The 17,644-nt window shown below is 37.6% G+C and overlaps 1 protein-coding gene across 2 annotated transcripts in view; it reads left to right on the top strand.

Annotated features, from left to right (window-relative positions):
• The first annotated feature begins 144 nt into the window (after positions 1–144).
• The window catches only part of nvl (nuclear VCP like), a 31,689-nt gene continuing 14,189 nt past the window's right edge, over positions 145–17,644 (top strand). The window contains exons 1-15 of one of the 2 annotated variants that reach the window (XM_030155799.1): positions 145–246; positions 1,252–1,329; positions 1,868–1,938; positions 4,400–4,452; positions 4,880–4,970; positions 5,054–5,114; positions 6,236–6,442; positions 7,822–7,924; positions 8,024–8,100; positions 8,223–8,357; positions 9,348–9,449; positions 10,079–10,196; positions 11,153–11,297; positions 12,749–13,073; positions 17,051–17,272. In XM_030155799.1, the coding sequence (XP_030011659.1) occupies positions 1,270–1,329; positions 1,868–1,938; positions 4,400–4,452; positions 4,880–4,970; positions 5,054–5,114; positions 6,236–6,442; positions 7,822–7,924; positions 8,024–8,100; positions 8,223–8,357; positions 9,348–9,449; positions 10,079–10,196; positions 11,153–11,297; positions 12,749–13,073; positions 17,051–17,272 (1,770 nt within the window). In that variant the 5' untranslated portion in view covers positions 145–246; positions 1,252–1,269. Of the gene's footprint in view, positions 247–1,251; positions 1,330–1,867; positions 1,939–4,399; positions 4,453–4,879; positions 4,971–5,053; positions 5,115–6,235; positions 6,443–7,821; positions 7,925–8,023; positions 8,101–8,222; positions 8,358–9,347; positions 9,450–10,078; positions 10,197–11,152; positions 11,298–12,748; positions 13,074–17,050; positions 17,273–17,644 lie in introns of those variants that run through there. The other variant, XM_030155800.1, reaches the window with a different exon arrangement.

Here is a 17,644-nt window from a genome sequence, read left to right as displayed (position 1 = left end):
TTTGTTATTATTATTTAATTAATATTCTTATTTAACTCTTGGCATTTTCCAGTGTTCTTTGGTTAAATATTGTTCAATGGGACAGGTTCGGTTTTATTTTGAAAAACCTGACCCGGAAGCATTCACTTTTACTTCCGGTGTAAATCTTCTTGCAATTATTCACGTTGCCTTGTAACGTAGGTTACAGTCCCCGTGAACAGAGAACTGATGAGAATTGGACTATGATTTAGTTTTGGTTTGGCTGAGGTAAGTCATACCTCGGTCTCACTGGGGCTTTTTTGGGTGGAATTTAAACTTAGACGAATGTGTGAAGGCTATGTTTATGTTGACCACAGTCTGCACGTGATGCCAACTGGTACATACTTATTGTCAATCCTGTAAAGGTTCATACTGTCTTCCAGATACAACTATTGTAGGTAATTCATTTATCAGACAGAGGCAGTTTTTTGTTTACCTGCTTTACTAGTTTCACTTCCTGTAGCCTTCGTGGTACATACTTAAATGCACCATTTAAGGTAAATGTGAGACTTAGAGTCAATGCTGCTTTAAAAAGTGTCTCAATCTGATGTAAAAACGTTAAAGTAGTCATAGTGTGTTTACGTCAGTTTTGTGACTTCACATAAGCTGTAGGTAGCTGCTATCGCTCGTTAAAGCGACACTTAAAACCGGATTTGTAATGTATGTGTAAAATATTTGTGGCTTCACGGGTGATAAAGATGTAAAATATAGTAAGATAAAATATAATATATACGTAAAGGTGTAAATAATGCGATACATCTATGTGAGAACAAAGTAGTGGATACATTTTAAATCCTCAGCTACTATTTAATATAATGTTCCAATAAACATCTATATTTCTGATATCCCATCAAATACCAGTTTTTTTATTTTCAGTGTGTAGACTTCGATGTATTGGGTTTTCTAAATCAGATTAAATATTTATAAATTAGTATTTAGCCTTTAGATATGCATAAGGCGTCATCATGAAGAGTATGTGAGATTATCTTGTTAGCAAATGAAAGCAATGAAGAAGAGATGCCTTCGCTGAAAGGAACATACTTTAAGATGTCGTGCAGGTGCATTTGATTTTATTTAATTTATCTGAGATTACAGAATAGAGAGTCTTTATAGAGAGAGTATTTAAAGTTTTGCCCAATCTAATTATGCACATTGATCACTTATTGCATGCAATGAATTTATGTAGTTAGTAATGTGTCATTGTAGTTTTACTGTCCATGTCTCTTGCTGCAGGTTCAGACAATTCCAGACATGAAGAACAGAGGTGGTGGTGGTTGGGTGGACAACCGGCTCAGACAGAGAGTGGAGCAGGTATGTATACTGCAAAGTGCTGTCATAACATTTAAAATTCTGAATATGTTTATATGCAGACAAGTAAGCAGTCATTCCCTTTCAGTCAGTAAGCCATAATAATAATAATAATAACAATAATAATAATGGATTGGATTTCTATAATGTTTTTCAAGGTACTAAAAGTGCTTTTCATTTTTGATCCATTATTCATCTGCTCTCACATTTACACACTGGTAGTGGTAAGCAACATCTGCGTGGCTGCCAATCCATGCCAAACAGTCCTTCTGTCCACCGCCAAACATTCATACGCATTCATACACCAGTGTGAGTGACACTGGAGGCGAGGTGGGTGAAGTGTCTTGCCCAAGGATACAATAGCACAAGACTAGGACAGAGTGGGATTTGAACCTCCAACCCTATGGTTGTTGGACGACCTGCTCTGCACCCTGAGCAACAGCTAATAAAAATCTTAATTCTTTATAGATCCCATACTTTTGTGTTGACATATGAGTTCACAATTTCTGATGCCATGCTGTACCTTTATCTCTGTTGTCAGTTCCTGGAATCCAGTAACAATCAATATGTGGACCTTTCAGACATGGCTGTGGAACTCCAGAAACTGTACAGGTATGTTAATGGAACAATTATTTGTCAAGCTTAAACCCAAACAAAGGTGGTGACCTATTTTATTACATTTATTGCAAATTTGATAGGTACAGCTACATAGAAAACCAGAATCATGTATCATAGTGTTGTATCAGTGTTGGCAGCAAATGCCAGTTTGTACACTGTCTCTAGAAGGGCTTGTATGAGACTAAAATGTTAAAACAGTGGAATAAACATAAACTGAAATACAACCAAATTCCTTTAAACAACAAAAAATTGTGACTGAAGTAACCAGGTCTTTGCAGCTGTTGACAACTAAGACAGGTCCTTGAATGATTCTTTTAGAAATCAGATTTGATGCTTTTGATTGTAGGACATTGTTGTCAACTCTTTAAATAAAAGTCAAGGCAGGATGTCTGTGTAAATTCTCATTTGTCCAGATCATCATTCATCCTTAGTACAGTTGCAGAAAAAAATTATTAGACCATCAAAAGTCATCAAAAACAATGGTTATGCAATCAAGTACTAACTCCTGTGAGTATCATGTGACTAAAACAGACAGAAAAGAAAACATGGAATGCCTAAAAACACTGTTTTTGTCAGTACAATGCCATAGTTATTGATGTAAGTACTTGATTTTGGTTATTATCAAGAAAACCATGGAAAATGGCTAGATATCAGCTCTTAAATTAAACTCTTATTAGCTTTTTTGTTCTTATCATTATATTTGTCCAAACAAATGTACTTTTAGTTGTACCAGGCATTAAAATGAACAACAAATTGAAGAAAACAAGGGGTGGTCTTATAATTTTTTTCTGCAACTGTAGTTTTTCAAGGTTCAACTGGTCTGGTTTTGTTCTTGAAAATGTTTTGTCTCTCCTCCAAGAGACTTCATCAATTCTGTTTACTGGTGGGGGAAAGCAGACTTATAAACCTGTAGGGGAAGTGGTGTATGGAGGTGAATTTGCTCACATATTAATGACATTAAGTGTCACGGTCGTAGAGAGGCTGAGCCTGAGTTTCAGGGTCGGTAGTTTGTTTTGTATCTGAGTTTAAGGGTTGGTGAGAAAGGCTGGGTTGTTGGGGGGCTTGATTGTGCTTAGGTGAGTCCAGGTGTGAAAGGTTGTTTGTTGAGAGACTATTTGGGGAGGCTGTTTAGACCACCACCTCTGCTCAGGGAAGATTTTTCCAATTTTACAAACATGGTCTCTTTGACTCCTCTCTCAAACCACTTGTCTTATAATGCATATAATATTCTGACATTGCTGTCTTCAGTGTTGTGTGTTTTTTTACCCTCGACAACACTGGCCGCAGGGTATTGTCATCAGTTGGTTGTCCGTCCGTCCGTCTGTCCGTCCATCCATCTGTCTGTCCGTCTCTCCAAAAACATTGGCATGCACTGATAAGTCAGGCCACTGGGGGCAGTAGTTCACCTTATTAAGTCAGGTCGAGGGTTTTCAAGTGCTTGCATGTTATGTTCTTCCAAGTGAAGACAGACTTGAAATCTCTTGGATGAGAGACAAAACGTTTTCAACAACAAAACCAGTCCAGTTGAACTTTGAAAACTACTAAGGGTCAAATCATCACAGTGAATATGACTGTTTTGACGAACTGAACCTTGAAACTTTGTTAAATTTGAAAGATTTCCTGAAGTGTTCAGGTCAGGACAATGATGAATATTTTCATTTTGATTAAATGTTAATGAAGACTGTAATGACAATTACAACAATAAACAGTAAAACATTAATTATATTGATTCTGCAAGTTAATAAATGTTATATTTAGAAAAATTGAAATGATCAAAGTGAGTTTGCATGTTCTCCCCGTGTCTTGGTGGGCTCTCTCCGGGTACTCCAGCTTCCTACCACCATCCCAAAGACCCACACTGACATGTTCATCTAAATTGCCCATAGGTGTGAATGTAGGAATGATTGGTGGTTTGTCTGTGTCAGCCCTGCAATGAACTGGTGACTTGTCCAGAGCGTACCCCATCTTTGCCCATAAGTAGCTGGGATAAGCTCCAGCGACCCTCGCAACCCTAATGTGGATAAAGCGGGTTCAGATGATGAATAAATGATTGAAATGACCAAAGTACAAGTTTTCAGTTTAACAGGGGCTGGGGGATACACTGGCCTCCAACACGGCTTGTTTAAATAAAGATAGGTGTTGCAGATGGAATGCTGATAATATTAGTGCACTCCTTGTAATATTTATGTGACGTTAAGATAGAAGTAAATTTATACACATTGAATCCAGATGCTGGGGATAATTTCTGGGACACTGAATGCCCCTAAAGTTACATAAAAATGATTCTCACATCCTCCACCCAATACCATCAGCCAGTAACAGCTTTGAAATCTTCACAGCTCGTTGTTTGTTTACAACATATCTAAAGCTATACTTTGCTGATACTCAATGTGTTGTGTTTTCATATGAGTCACCGTTCCTAAACTGTCTGAGGATAATTTTGTTGTGTTTATAGAGTGGATTATGGCAGAAGAAACAAGACCGCATTCAGGATTCAAGTAGAGAAAGGTGAGTGAGCTGAAATCAGATGTGACGTTAAAATACATTTCACATTTGAACTGTGGACAAAAATAACTAGAAAAGCACTCGGAGAGCGCAGACCTCCGCCAAGGCAGGTCAGTGCCCCCCACCCCCGATCATCACCAAAATTTAATCATTTGTTCCTTGTACAAGTATCAGCATTTCCTGAAATTTTCATCTAAATCCATCTGTAACTTTTTGAGTTATCTTGCAAGACAGACAGACAGACAAACCAATGCCGGCAAAAACATAACCTCCTTCGCGGAGGTAGTGATGGTTCTGATTTTGTTGTTTTATGATGATAAATCAATGATTGTATTATCAGAGGAAAAACAAGTTGAAATCCACAACCATCCCAGCTCCTTTATGTCCTGATATTTGCTCTGTTGAGTCTTTGTCCATGTGTCTCTGTCAGTGTATCAAGTCATCATGAAGGACAATGGCCTTGATGATCTGGAGAGCAAACACCTGGCAAAAAGAGCCAAGCACAGCCACAACGACACCGGGTAAAGGCCCTAGCGCTTCTTAAATGCTCTACTCATACCGTCTTTGAGCATCTACCTAATGCCATATACCTGTGTGTTAACAGTGATGGCAGCAGCAGCTCAGAGCTGTCCTCTGACAGCGATGTGGACGTCACAGAGAATCCGGTAAGGAGTCCTGTGCACAATTAATCTAAGTGCTGTATCCGTCACATTATGTTTCCATGGTTAAATACAATATTGTGATATATATCATTACATATACAATATCAAATAACATTCCTGATTATTGTACCGGCATACTCAGGTACTGTGCTGTAATGGGCATGATGTGTACTTTTACAGTTTAACACTAAATAATACTGTTTAAATCCAGTGTTTTTTACTTCTTTGGAAGATTGAACTTTAGACAAAATTTTCTATATACAAGTAGAAAAAAAGTCTTTGTGGAAGAAATGCCCTTGTGAACCAACATAATGAAGTTAATATTTTAAAAATCATAAGTGGTTCATCTCCAAAACAGATACTAATACAACATGTAATGTTAATGTGAAAACGTTTGTCTTTCCACAAACAACGAAAAGAAAACAATACAATACAATAGGCTTTATTGCCATTACACAAGTCGGGCAACAAAATTGCAGGTGGTCTCTGCCAGTGACAGTGCACTGTACAACTAATAACAACACAATAAAATACAGACGTGTGTTAAAAAAATGTTAAAATAGTGTGCAATAGATATATATGCAAATTAGAGATATACTGTATAAAAAGGTGACATTTAAAAAATACGGAAAAGTAGTAAAAATGTTGTGCAAATATAAAAATCTGCAAATGACTAGATGGCATATTGAAAAGTTCATGTTACGGTAAAAAAAAAAAAAAATTAGATTTTGCAGGTATATGTGGTGAACTGTACTGTAATGAGTGAGGAGTGACTTTTATTGTAGTTGCAGTGAGCTGTATTTAAGAGAGAACATGGTCAACTACAGTCTGTACGTGGTAGAATAAATTAAAAACAAGCACAGCTGAGATTACCTTTCCACTGAGATGGGTCATGATAATTGGATTCCATCTTCCTCAATAGTAACACCATCCCAGTTGTAAGACATGGATGCGGTCATTCCTCCAGCTCTCCTGCTCTAGGTCTTTGTACTGGATGAAAAGCAATAGTAGTGATTTCCATCCTTCTGTTTGGCTGAGGTGGGGTGTGAACGTTTTTTACCCATAACTGATGTTCCAGAAGTCTAACCACATCTTTTTGCCGTTTTTTTTTTTTCCCTGTGCAGCCTTCCAAGCACATGAATGCCTCACTGACCACTCTGTACCGCAAAGGCGACACCAACTCCCCGAGACGAGATCCACCCACAGTCAGCAGTTCTGCCAGCACTGGGACTCAGGTGACCACAGGGGGCTGGTTCATTGACAGAAGCAGAGGTTCTGAGAAGAACGTCCTCATAGACCTGTGTGAAGAGGAGCCCCCTGTTATACCAAGTGTACGTAACTACAGCGTGTCAGCAGAAAAAGCTCAGTCGATTCTTAACTATTTGGACTGGTTTTGTTACGTTCCCTTAGTATTCATTTTTACTTGATAATACTTCATTAATCAGCTGATGCAAAGGTACCCATTTGCCTTTTATGTATTAAAACTTACATGACTTTTGTGGGAACAAAACACATTACACAATCTCCTGCAGATGACAGTGGAGTAAATGAACACCTGTAGTGCTGACAGGCTGTAAAGAATCACTGTAAACACAATGAACTACAGCTACAAGGTCCTCGGCATCAAATGGTGCAACACTCTGCAAAATATCTTATTACACTGATATTCTGCACATATAAAATCACTTCAGGACAGTGGTCACAGTTCTTACACTAGTCTACAATTATTATTATTTCTTTTTTAGAAATGATCTGCCTCAGAGATTAATTGTGTAAAATGCCATGCAGTTTAATAAGATTAATTGGGAACAAATGACAAAAGTGCTTGTTTGCTGATGTTTTCAAGGTATATGATAAAGTGTTATTACAGATATATGTTGGTTTATATACATTTATACAATAGATTTATAAATCTTCCACTAGATAGAACCTGTAAAGTGAATGTATTGTCATGTGCAGACAGTGTTTTGACGTAGATCTGGTAGCTCTAAGACAGATAGTCCTTTTGAGTAAAACCCATTCTCTTGTTAATTCTCAAATTTGACATATTGACCCAAGACTGTATCTTGGAAACTTTAGCCAACTAGCATTTTTGACTGGAGCTTAATTTATCAGTGACTCACACATGGTAAAATTTAACTACCTTTATTCTGGAAGCATTTTACTTGTAGACCAGTGTTATCAGCTCTTGTGTTTGGTGCAGTGATAAACATTAAGAAGAATGATTTATTTTATTATAAAAAAAGGGGAAAAAATCCCATTGAGATTAAGAACTTCTTTTACAAGGGAGTCCTGGCCAAAATAGGTGGCAGCAAATACAACACACAGTTACAAAATTACACAGTTAAAAGACAAATAACACTCACATTTAACAATAAATAGTTTTTAAAAATAACACTTACGAGCAGATTAAGAAAAACAAGTGCTAGATATTTCACTTCCCATTTTGTAGGTTTGTTGTTGTTTATGTGTAAGCACATTTATGCATGCAGTTGCAATATTTTTAATCATCTTCTTAAGAGTCAACAGTACCCCTCTGGAATTCTGCAGAAGTGGATCATGAATTTATGACCATGGACCCCAAACTGAGACTAGATGCAAAACACAGTTTTAGTATTTGACATTATATAAAGACAACCTTTGTCTTATTTTTATTCTTTACTCGGTTGTTGAATGTATTGTGAATGGTCTTTGTTTCTGTGCCCATCAGACAGATGTTTCCATGCTGGAACCTGAGAAATCTAAGAAAAGGTCAAAAAAGAGGATAAAGAGCTCCAATGAACCGTCAGAATCTCGCACCCCAAACAAAAAAGGTAGTGCACCATCTGTTTAGTACCCCTCAGCCAAAGAATTCTCTAAACATTCCATTGTCATGCATTCTGGTTGTGTTTTCTCTCTGTGTTATTTCTCAGCAAAATCCAAGTCTTTAGAGCTGCAGTATCCAACTCTGAAGTTTGAGGACATTGGAGGCAATGAAGAGACATTAACAGTCAGTACCTTTAGAGTTCCGTTCTGTTTATCTGGGATACTGCATGATAATGAAACCATGAACACATGAAGCCTCTGTCATAATGCTGAATTTCAGTCTGTGTGTCTTTGACATGGCTGCAGGAGGTATGTAAACTGCTGATCCACATGCGGCATCCAGAGGTGTACCAGCAGCTCGGCATGGTTCCTCCACGTGGCTTCCTCCTCCACGGACCTCCTGGTTGTGGAAAGACCCTTCTGGCCCAGGCTGTGGCAGGGGTGAGTGCTGGTTTTGGATCAGTAGCATTTGTCCTCCTCTTACATTTTTTTCTTAACCCACCACTGGATATTTTTTTGGCAGGTATGTCTGTTTTCCTTGCCTATTAGTCCAGTAGTGTCTTTGTTCAGATCAGTGAGCATCAGGCACCTTTGGCCAGTATGTTTCTAAGAAGACAATGAAAGGAAAGGGAAGGAATAGTTAGAATTTTATGAGTGTCCAAAATGAAAATCACAGATAGTCTTAAGTTTTCAAAGAATAAAAAGCCTAAATATTCAGTTATTCCATTCCTTTGCACTTTTTTCAGGAAAAACTTAACTTTCAATATTTGACCATTAATTATTAATAATTAAAAGCCCAAAACTGACTGAATTTATATAATTTACTATGAAAACAACGGTAAATGTGTACGATAAAACTTTATGAGATTATAGAAATAAACCTTCAACTATTTTATGTGTTTAAACATCTGTTTGTCTAGATCATTCTATGTCCATGTTACAGTTTCTTGTATTTAGTTATTTGCAGTCATTTTTACCCTATATCTCTGTTCACTTTCTGTATATGCAATGCAGGTGTCCACCATAATGTGTTCTATACCAACTGAAAGCTCTGAATCTCAGCTTGTAGATGCCGTTTGAATATTGTCAGTAGTGCAAACAGTACAGTCATTTGTATGAAGGTGTATACAATATTGTGGCGCCTGAGTCACAATTGTCTTAAAAGGGTTATATGTGACTGAAACTGGGGATAGTGGGAGGCGGAGCAAAATGAAGTATCTATAGAAGTCCATATTGAGCTTTCCATTAGTATAAGGTGATTTAGAATATTATGTTAAACTACATGCTGCTGTCATTGGTTTGATTGGTGTTTTTTGTTGCTTGTACTGCCAAATGAAGTATGAAATGTACTATTCAATTTTTTTTTTTATTGCATGAGAGTGGGGATATGTCATAAGTCTCTGTTCTAGCTCTGTGGACCTTATATTTCAGGAGTTGGAGCTGCCCATGCTGAAGGTGTCTGCCCCAGAGCTGGTGTCTGGAGTATCTGGAGAGTCAGAGCAGAAGCTCAGGGAGCTGTTTGACCTCGCTGTGGTCAGTACTGCTTTATTTAGTGATGAACAATATGATAGCTAATACTGCTCTATGTTAACCTAGAAGGACCCTGGCATCCATCACCAACCAAAAGCCTCTACTGATCTAAAATGTTTAATACCTGTTGATCCACTAATCCTATCAATATTTGTAAATAATTGGAGCAAAATGCAGTTTGTCATCTTTTCATGGTCATCGGATATGACCCATTTGGATGTTCAGAGGCTCTGTAGTGAACGTGGAAACACTGTCATCTTCTACAACATTGATTCACCAGTAAAACCCATGGAGTTGGATCAATGACAGTGAATGGAGACACTGGGTTAATGTTCAGTTAATGAGATATTTGACTGAAAAGGTCACTTTATCTTCAGTTTTTCCCTATTTTGATATAATAACCTTTGAATTTACTCTTTAATGAACATCTATATGATCTGTGAATTAAATATAGGAAAACACATGATCTACACTGGAAAATGCAAAATACAGAGGAAAATATTATAATAAATGGTGATAAATCACTTAAGAAATGTTAAATAGAGAGAAAAAAATCATTTGGCAACAGTTCTAAAAGTAGCACTGGGTCTGGGTTAATAATATAAAGGTATTGATGATGTGTTTGTTTGCAGAGCTCTTCCCCATGCATCCTATTCATAGATGAGATTGACTCCATCACTCCGAAGAGAGAGGTGGCCTCGAAAGACATGGAGAGAAGGATTGTAGCGCAACTCCTCACCTGCATGGACGGTACCATCCACATGGAATGCTTTTGTGCTTTTCACTTGCTCTCAATCTGTACACAGCCACACTCTGTTTCTATCAGAATGAGACACAGACATAAGGTGACCGGTCTGCAAGCATATATATGGCCATTTGAATACATATTAATATCTTACTGTGCTTTTAACAGCCTGTTGATGCACATGGATCACACATGAGTCAGGTTACATCTGTTTTTGGAATTTCCACTACATCTTTTTGGTGTTTATTTAGGTATTGAAGTGAGGAGCTTCCCAGAAGTGGTTTAAAGCCATACGACAAGAATCCTCATGTGCAGTTATCCATGTAGAGCTGCAGCTATCAATCATTTTTGTAATCAATTAATCTATCGATTATTTTCTTCGATTCGATTAAACAATTATTTGAACAGGTGAAAAAAATAGTAAAAATGTGAAAAAGGCATATCTGAAAATGACAAACAACTTGTCGTTTATTCCAGAACCAGCTGAAACAACAACCAGAAAATGTATTAAAGTAAAAAGATATATAAAAAATATCTATAGTGAAATAATAACAGGATAAAAGTGTGTGTATGTTTATATCATTGATGTGTACTGAACAGTGTCAGATGTGATCAGATATACAAGACTGAATTATAGAAATATATGCATAAAATATCAATATTATTGAGGGTGCACAATTTTTAGTGGAATTTGTGGAATGATATCAAAACAATCAGAAATCAAACAAAACCTTTAAATTTGAAAATGTGAGTATAAATGCTGTAACTAATCTGACAAATAGGATTTAAAAACAAGAGTTGAATAAGACATTAAAAAAAAACTGTCATACACTGCAGCTTTACATTTGCAGTGTAGAACTGTAAAAAGCTGTCTCACTAAAATAGAACAAGCCCACTGAGCTCAAACATATTTGTACAGTGTGGTTTCATGTGGTTTCATGTGGTCTCATCCTCCTGAAAGATCTGAACAGTCCGACGGTGACGGCTCAGGTTCTGGTTATTGGGGCCACCAACAGACCGGACTCTCTGGACCCGGCCCTCCGTAGAGCTGGACGCTTCGACAGAGAGATCTGCCTGGGGATCCCTGATGAAGCAGCTCGCCTCAGGTGGGACATGCAGGCATTATGGGAAAAATAAACATGAGTGGAAGCACAGGTGTAGAGAGAGTTAAGATGACATTTATAATTGCTGATGTATTTTCATTTATCATGGTTTAGAGTTATGTTTCTAAGCATCAACGTTTCCTTATCTGAAGTAAAGATATTGCTTTGTCAATGTTCATGTTACTGATTGCAAGAAGAGACAGCTGAACCTATTGCTGTACAGCTGTGAAGTACCTGGAGTAAAGCAGGTTCTGTGGCTTGTAACTGTTGAACGGACTAAAGAAAGCATAGATCCAACTACTTCAGTTTATTTGTATGTGATGTTCATCCTTTGGGTAGTAAGAGTGGTAAGTTGAGGCAACCAGATGAAAGTATGTACAAGACTGAGTCTTTACTGCAGGGGCCGAGATGAATTTTAAAAAAAATAAAATTGAAAAGTGAATGAATTTATTCCTTTGTGTAGTGTGAATGTGGACCAAATATTCCACATTCTTGGTTACAATATTTCTGTTTGGCTTAAAAAAACAGCAATCCAATAATTATAATTTGCATATCTTAAAATATGACACAGAGATAGTGTTGAAAATAATGAGTTCACTTGGAGAAAACACTGAAATATGGAAATTTGCCCATAATGAAGTCAGATAAACAAAGCCACAGCAAAAAGCCCCCAGCTACCAATTATAGTCATGCAATAATCTGTAATCACACTGGAGGCAGAACTGCATTTCTGACCTATTCCACTCAGCTAAAAACTTAAATGGCATGTGTAATACTTAAAATAGAATAGAATAGAAATCTGCATTTTTTTTTACAGTATTTTTATTGGTATTCAAGTTTTATAATGAAAGGTAAAGTAAATAATAATATACATAAAGAACATGAATCAAAATAACACCCATATACACACCCATTCACACCAGGAAGACTTGCACAAAATGACATGTATATAAATAGCACACACATATACAGTATATATTCTTATAAACATGTATACATATATTGAAAAATAAAGTTAAAAGACAGCAGTCACAATAATGAAAAATAAAACTGTAATAACTTGGATGTCAAGCCCCTGTTTCCCAGGTACTATAATGTTCATATATGGTTCCTATAAGTGTACAAATTCCTTCATTTTTCTTTTGGTAATACAAGTCAGCCTTTCCAGTCCGATGCACTCTGACAGTTCTTTTATCCATTATTTTATAGAAGTGTCCTTGCTCTTCCAGTCTCCTGGCATGCAACAGTCCCAAGTCCAACACTTCAGTTTGTTTCTTATTAAAATCCTCAGGATATATTCCCAGTATCTGAAAATTAATTAGTAAAAACCTCTCGTAACCCTGTACAAGTGAACATCTTGGTCTGATAGTGATGAAATGATGAAATACCAGACCCGCAGGATTCATGTGCATGAACGGGCATGCATTATGTCGTCTCCTTCTGTGCTCTGTCAGGATCTTGAAGACATTATGTCGGAAACTAAAGTTGCCAGAAGACTTCGACTACCAGCAGGTGGCCCGGCTCACACCAGGGTACGTGGGTGCTGACCTCATGGCTCTGTGCCGAGAAGCTGCCATGAACGCAGTCAACAGAGTTCTACTGGAGGTGAAGCAGAACTGCACTGAACATTTGTTACTGCAAAGAACTGAGGCTCCAACTGAAGCTCCAACTGAAGCTGCAGAAGCAACAGCCTCAGAGAAGAGCAGCACCACAGGGCCCACAGATGACCCACATGGCAAACCGCTACCTCAGCAAGACTCAGGCCCCCGACAGCTGCAGGTAATACCACATGACCACTGCCAAACCTGATGAAACCCAACAGTTGCCACTAAATAGATCATGGTGTTGTTTTTTCTCCGGATGTGTTTGTCATCTGAATGACCTCTTCACAAACACTATAAATATCATTTTCAGTAAAAAAAAGCCTTAATTCTCATCAAGAATATATGATATTAAGTTAATATATATATTTTTTTAATATATCTAATATATTTTATATTAGCTTTTGGGAGTACATAAGTAGTTTTAGTTTGGCTATTTTTCTGTAGTGTAATCTTAGTTTGAGTTTTATTCAGATTAACAAAGTAGTTTTTAGTCCAACGGCCCGAAGGGTCTGATGGACTGTTGATGTCAGTTGGCGTCCGTCCATAAACAATTTTTCAAGAATCTTCTCCAAAACCGTCTGTCAGAATGACTTGATATTCACTGTGGACCATCTTTGGGGTAAGGTCTACCAAATTTGTTCAAAGAATTGGAATATATTGATTTTTTAATTTTGTAATGAATTTCTGAAATTTTAAAAATCCCCGCTGGTTTATAATGGAAACATTTCAAAGTACTATAACTTCAGAGTAGTTGAAGATATTAATATAATTACTATTGGCAATAGATAGGAAGTCACATATGTGCTTTCATTTGGTGCCGTGACCTTTGGTACCTTGCTTGACCTTGAAAGGTCAAACAAATGCCAATTAATCTCTTTAAATATCCCATTGAACTACAGGACCCATGGTCCTATTTTTGTTAGAGTTTTTCAGATATTATGAGAAAATTCTTTGTTTATAGCATCTGAAAGAATGAACACTGTAATATATATGATTTATAAAATCATTGTTTTCCATTTTTATTCCTTACCATTCACCCACAGGTCACTGATGTACACCCAGAGCCAAGTTAAAAACAAAGACAAAAGCATATGGATCATACCTGTTTGTGTTGTATTGTCCATATTTCAGTTAGTGAAGTAATTTTTTTACTTTTAATTTTAGCTTTAAGCCAATTTCTTGGACATTATCCACCCAATTCTTTTCAAATTTCACACGCACGTTCTTTACATCCACTTTCTAAAAATTTTTGCTTTTTTTTTTTTTTTTTTTTTTTTACAAATTTTTGAAAAGTTTTTAAGAACATTGAATGTTAAGGCTCAAAATGAATCCCTGGGTATGCAGGGTATCAGTGAGCAGGTGTTGTGTGACTGAGCCTTGTTTACTGTAAACACTCGTTCATATTCTGGCCTTGTAACAGACTAAAATTTTGATGTCATGTAAACAGGGTTCCCACAACCATTAAAATACTTGGAAAAATTGTGGATTTTCTAAACTTCTTTATTCAAGGCCAGAAAAATTAATTAACCTCAGTAAAATTGATGATTATGTTATAAAAGTCAGAGATTTTGGATTTTTATGTTATTTGATGAAATTTTCAAAATATCAGAGAAGACCTGTCAGATTTAAAGGGGTCATATTTTGCTAAACCCACTTTTATTTGTCTTTGGGACTTTTATTTGTGTAGTTGGACCCTAACAGTTCAAAAAGTTTGAATTTGAACCCTCCAGGTGCTGCAAAGCTATCTTTATATTAATTCCGACAAAAGTCAAGTGAATTTCTACAACCCCTTTCAACTCCTGCATAATTTGTTACATTTTCCACAGTGGCGGCAGCTGGTCTTTCAGACAGGGAAGCTCATTGTCGGCTTACATCAAAAAATTTGTCAAGTTATTTAAACATAAATTCGGCCCTCCGTTCCTTTTTAAGAAAATGGTCAGTGACCTTATCGTACCAAGTAGGCGTCTTGTCAGGTGTTGATCTGCCCTGCTGTTTAATTCAGAGTTTCTCCTCATAAGGAAGACCATCAAACGGCTTTGCCAAAATTAGGTCGACAACATTAGCAGTCTGCCATCATGTGCACCCTGCTACGTAGCTAGTTCATTCCGACCTAGCCAACAGTATGACTGATTTAACTATCTACAAAACGATATTAAACTCGAACAAGAAATGATTTAATTATGTAACCGAAACAAGAAAACGTTGAAATTATGTTAAATTGAAACAAGGAAGTACAATGAGTGTGTTTTATTTACAGTCCAAGAAATGAACAAGTAGTTTTGTCGTGGTTTCTCTGTCGATTTCACAGCAGAATGCGCAACGGTATTAAACTGAACTGTGTCAGTGAAGGAGGAGATCTCAAAATAGCTGTCAATCAAACGGGGTTCAGCCTTTCGACTGATCCTCCAATCAGCATGTGAAATCCCTGGCGTCCAGCCCGGCCGAGCTCCGCCCACAGCTCCATTCACCCCCAGAGACGCCCGGCGTCCGGGGGCGGGGCAACATCGTGGCATTTATCCAATTACCGTCCAGTTTTGAGGCAATGGAAACAACTGTTCCACTCAGTCGCATTGAAGCCCAGAGACGCCCGCAGTCTACGAGCAAATGCACTGAGCAGAGATCGAATGAGAAAACAGAGACACAGGAATGTATGAGAAGTGAACAACATCGCGTCCGTTGATTTGTGATAAAGCTGATTCTGAACGAACTCATCTTTGACATGAACTTGTTCTAACACATTTGGAGTCAGTGAAATGTCAGCACAACCGTACATATTTAACCATTTAATTTTCGTAATTTTAGGGGAAGCCGGGCTTCCCTTGCAGTCTGTGAGAAATCGCCTCTGGCTTTCCAACTAGTTACGTCACAACATTTGCACGGATAAGTTCAAGACTTCAGATGAACATTTCTCCAAATAAGCCTTTATTGTTTATCAGCAGCAGCGGTTGTAGTAAAAACTGAAAATATGTCCAAACTTCGAGCCGATTACCTAAAATGTTCAGTTGTTTTTTGTATTAAGTGGCTGAACAGGACGGAAAACACAGCCAACAACCTGAAGGGGGTGGGGTGTGAAGTGGCTCATTTGGATTTAAAGGGCCAGTGCTCAAAACGACTTTTCTCAAGTTATTACTCAGAAATAGGGTTGAAGATGGACCTGTGGAGTTGAATGAATGAAGAATTCAGACCCAAGCAGAGCATTTACAGTTTATGTAGACCACAGGGAAATGTTTTAAAATACATAATTCCATTTAAAAAAAGCAAAATATCACTCCTTTAAGGTTTTTGCAGACTCTGCAAAAACAGGCTAATTTGTTGGTTTTCTCAAGGTGAAGAACAAGAACAAAGATCATTTTGTTCAGGACATTTCATACTTCATGAGACACTCAAATGCAGAAATCTGGGGAGGTCTTTTGCTTTTCCACATTACCCACGGCCACTTCAAATTCCTAGCCACAATAGTTGTTGGACACCACACGCGAAAACTTCAGCCCGCATGGTGTGTCGAGAACAAGCTGCTAAGACTCCTGAACCAGGGATCGGAGAAAGAAATGACGTCATTCTTTTCTCGCAGCCCTGGGAGGGAGAACAAATTTCTCTGTTTTTACTGTATTTAATAACTATTATCATTGATGCAAAAAAACCAAAAACAAAACTGAATTGACAGAGTGTAGTTCCTTTTTAGTTCTAAACATATTTAGGGTGTTTTTATACTCACTATTTGCCTCTAACACAATGGTATTCCTTTCTCCTACATCATTCATTACAATTACAGACACATTTCCAATTATGCAAATTAGGTGAGAATGTAATTTAGTCACTTCTAGTGACTTTTAGGACAGACAATAGATACTTTCACTACCGAGGCAACACTGACCATTAGATGAAGACAGAAAAGAAACATTTTAAACATGTTGATTCTAGGGCTAATGTGAATGTTTTTGTGAATGGTCATGGAAATTACACCAATTATATCCATGTTTAAGGCTCAAGAAACATTTTTAAAAAGTTTATATGTAAATTGTGTGAGAATTCTGTGTGTGACAGAGTTCATATCGTGTGATAATGCTATAAATCTTATCATTTTATTGCAGTTTGACCTGTAATTTTAACCAGATAGAGACGTTGTCCTGAGTTGTTTTTTTGTTTGTCCAGCAGGGGGAGCTGTGTCACCTGCTTCAGCTGCTAAAGAATACCGAGACCCTGTCAGAAGAGCAGCTATCCTGCCTGTCCATCCTCCTGTCAGACTTCCAGGCATCTCTGTCCAGGGTGCAGCCTTCAGCCAAGAGAGAGGGCTTTGCCACGGTACCTGATGTGACATGGGATGACGTGGGAGCTCTGCAGGACATCAGAGAAGAGCTGACCATGGCTATACTGGTAAACCACAACCTTCTTCACAAACATGCATGAACATTATCCTCAGTCTGGGTGATGATCTTATTTCCACATCAAGAATCCTGCCCACACATACAACTGATGATGTACAGTTGTGGCTTCACCAAACTTTAGCTGCAGGTGTGGACAAATCCTTCTCATCTATGCTCATACTCTTCCCTTGAGCGCATCCTTTCCTTACATTCCTGTTATTTTTAAGTCCGTCATTCTTTGTTTAGCATCATTATCCTTTTGATCCAGATCAGACCTAGCTCACCTCCTGCTGGGACATTATTTAGTCCTAAAGACACAAAGGGCCTGTGTCAGTGTTGTTCCTTTTAAAACCCGTCCAGCCCACTGTGTCAACAGGTGACT

This window comes from Sphaeramia orbicularis, chromosome 15 (genome assembly GCF_902148855.1).
Source record: "Sphaeramia orbicularis chromosome 15, fSphaOr1.1, whole genome shotgun sequence".
NCBI lineage: Eukaryota > Metazoa > Chordata > Actinopteri > Kurtiformes > Apogonidae > Sphaeramia > Sphaeramia orbicularis.
Note: the sequence above shows the minus strand (reverse complement) of the source record. Positions and strands in the feature narration are given on the sequence as shown.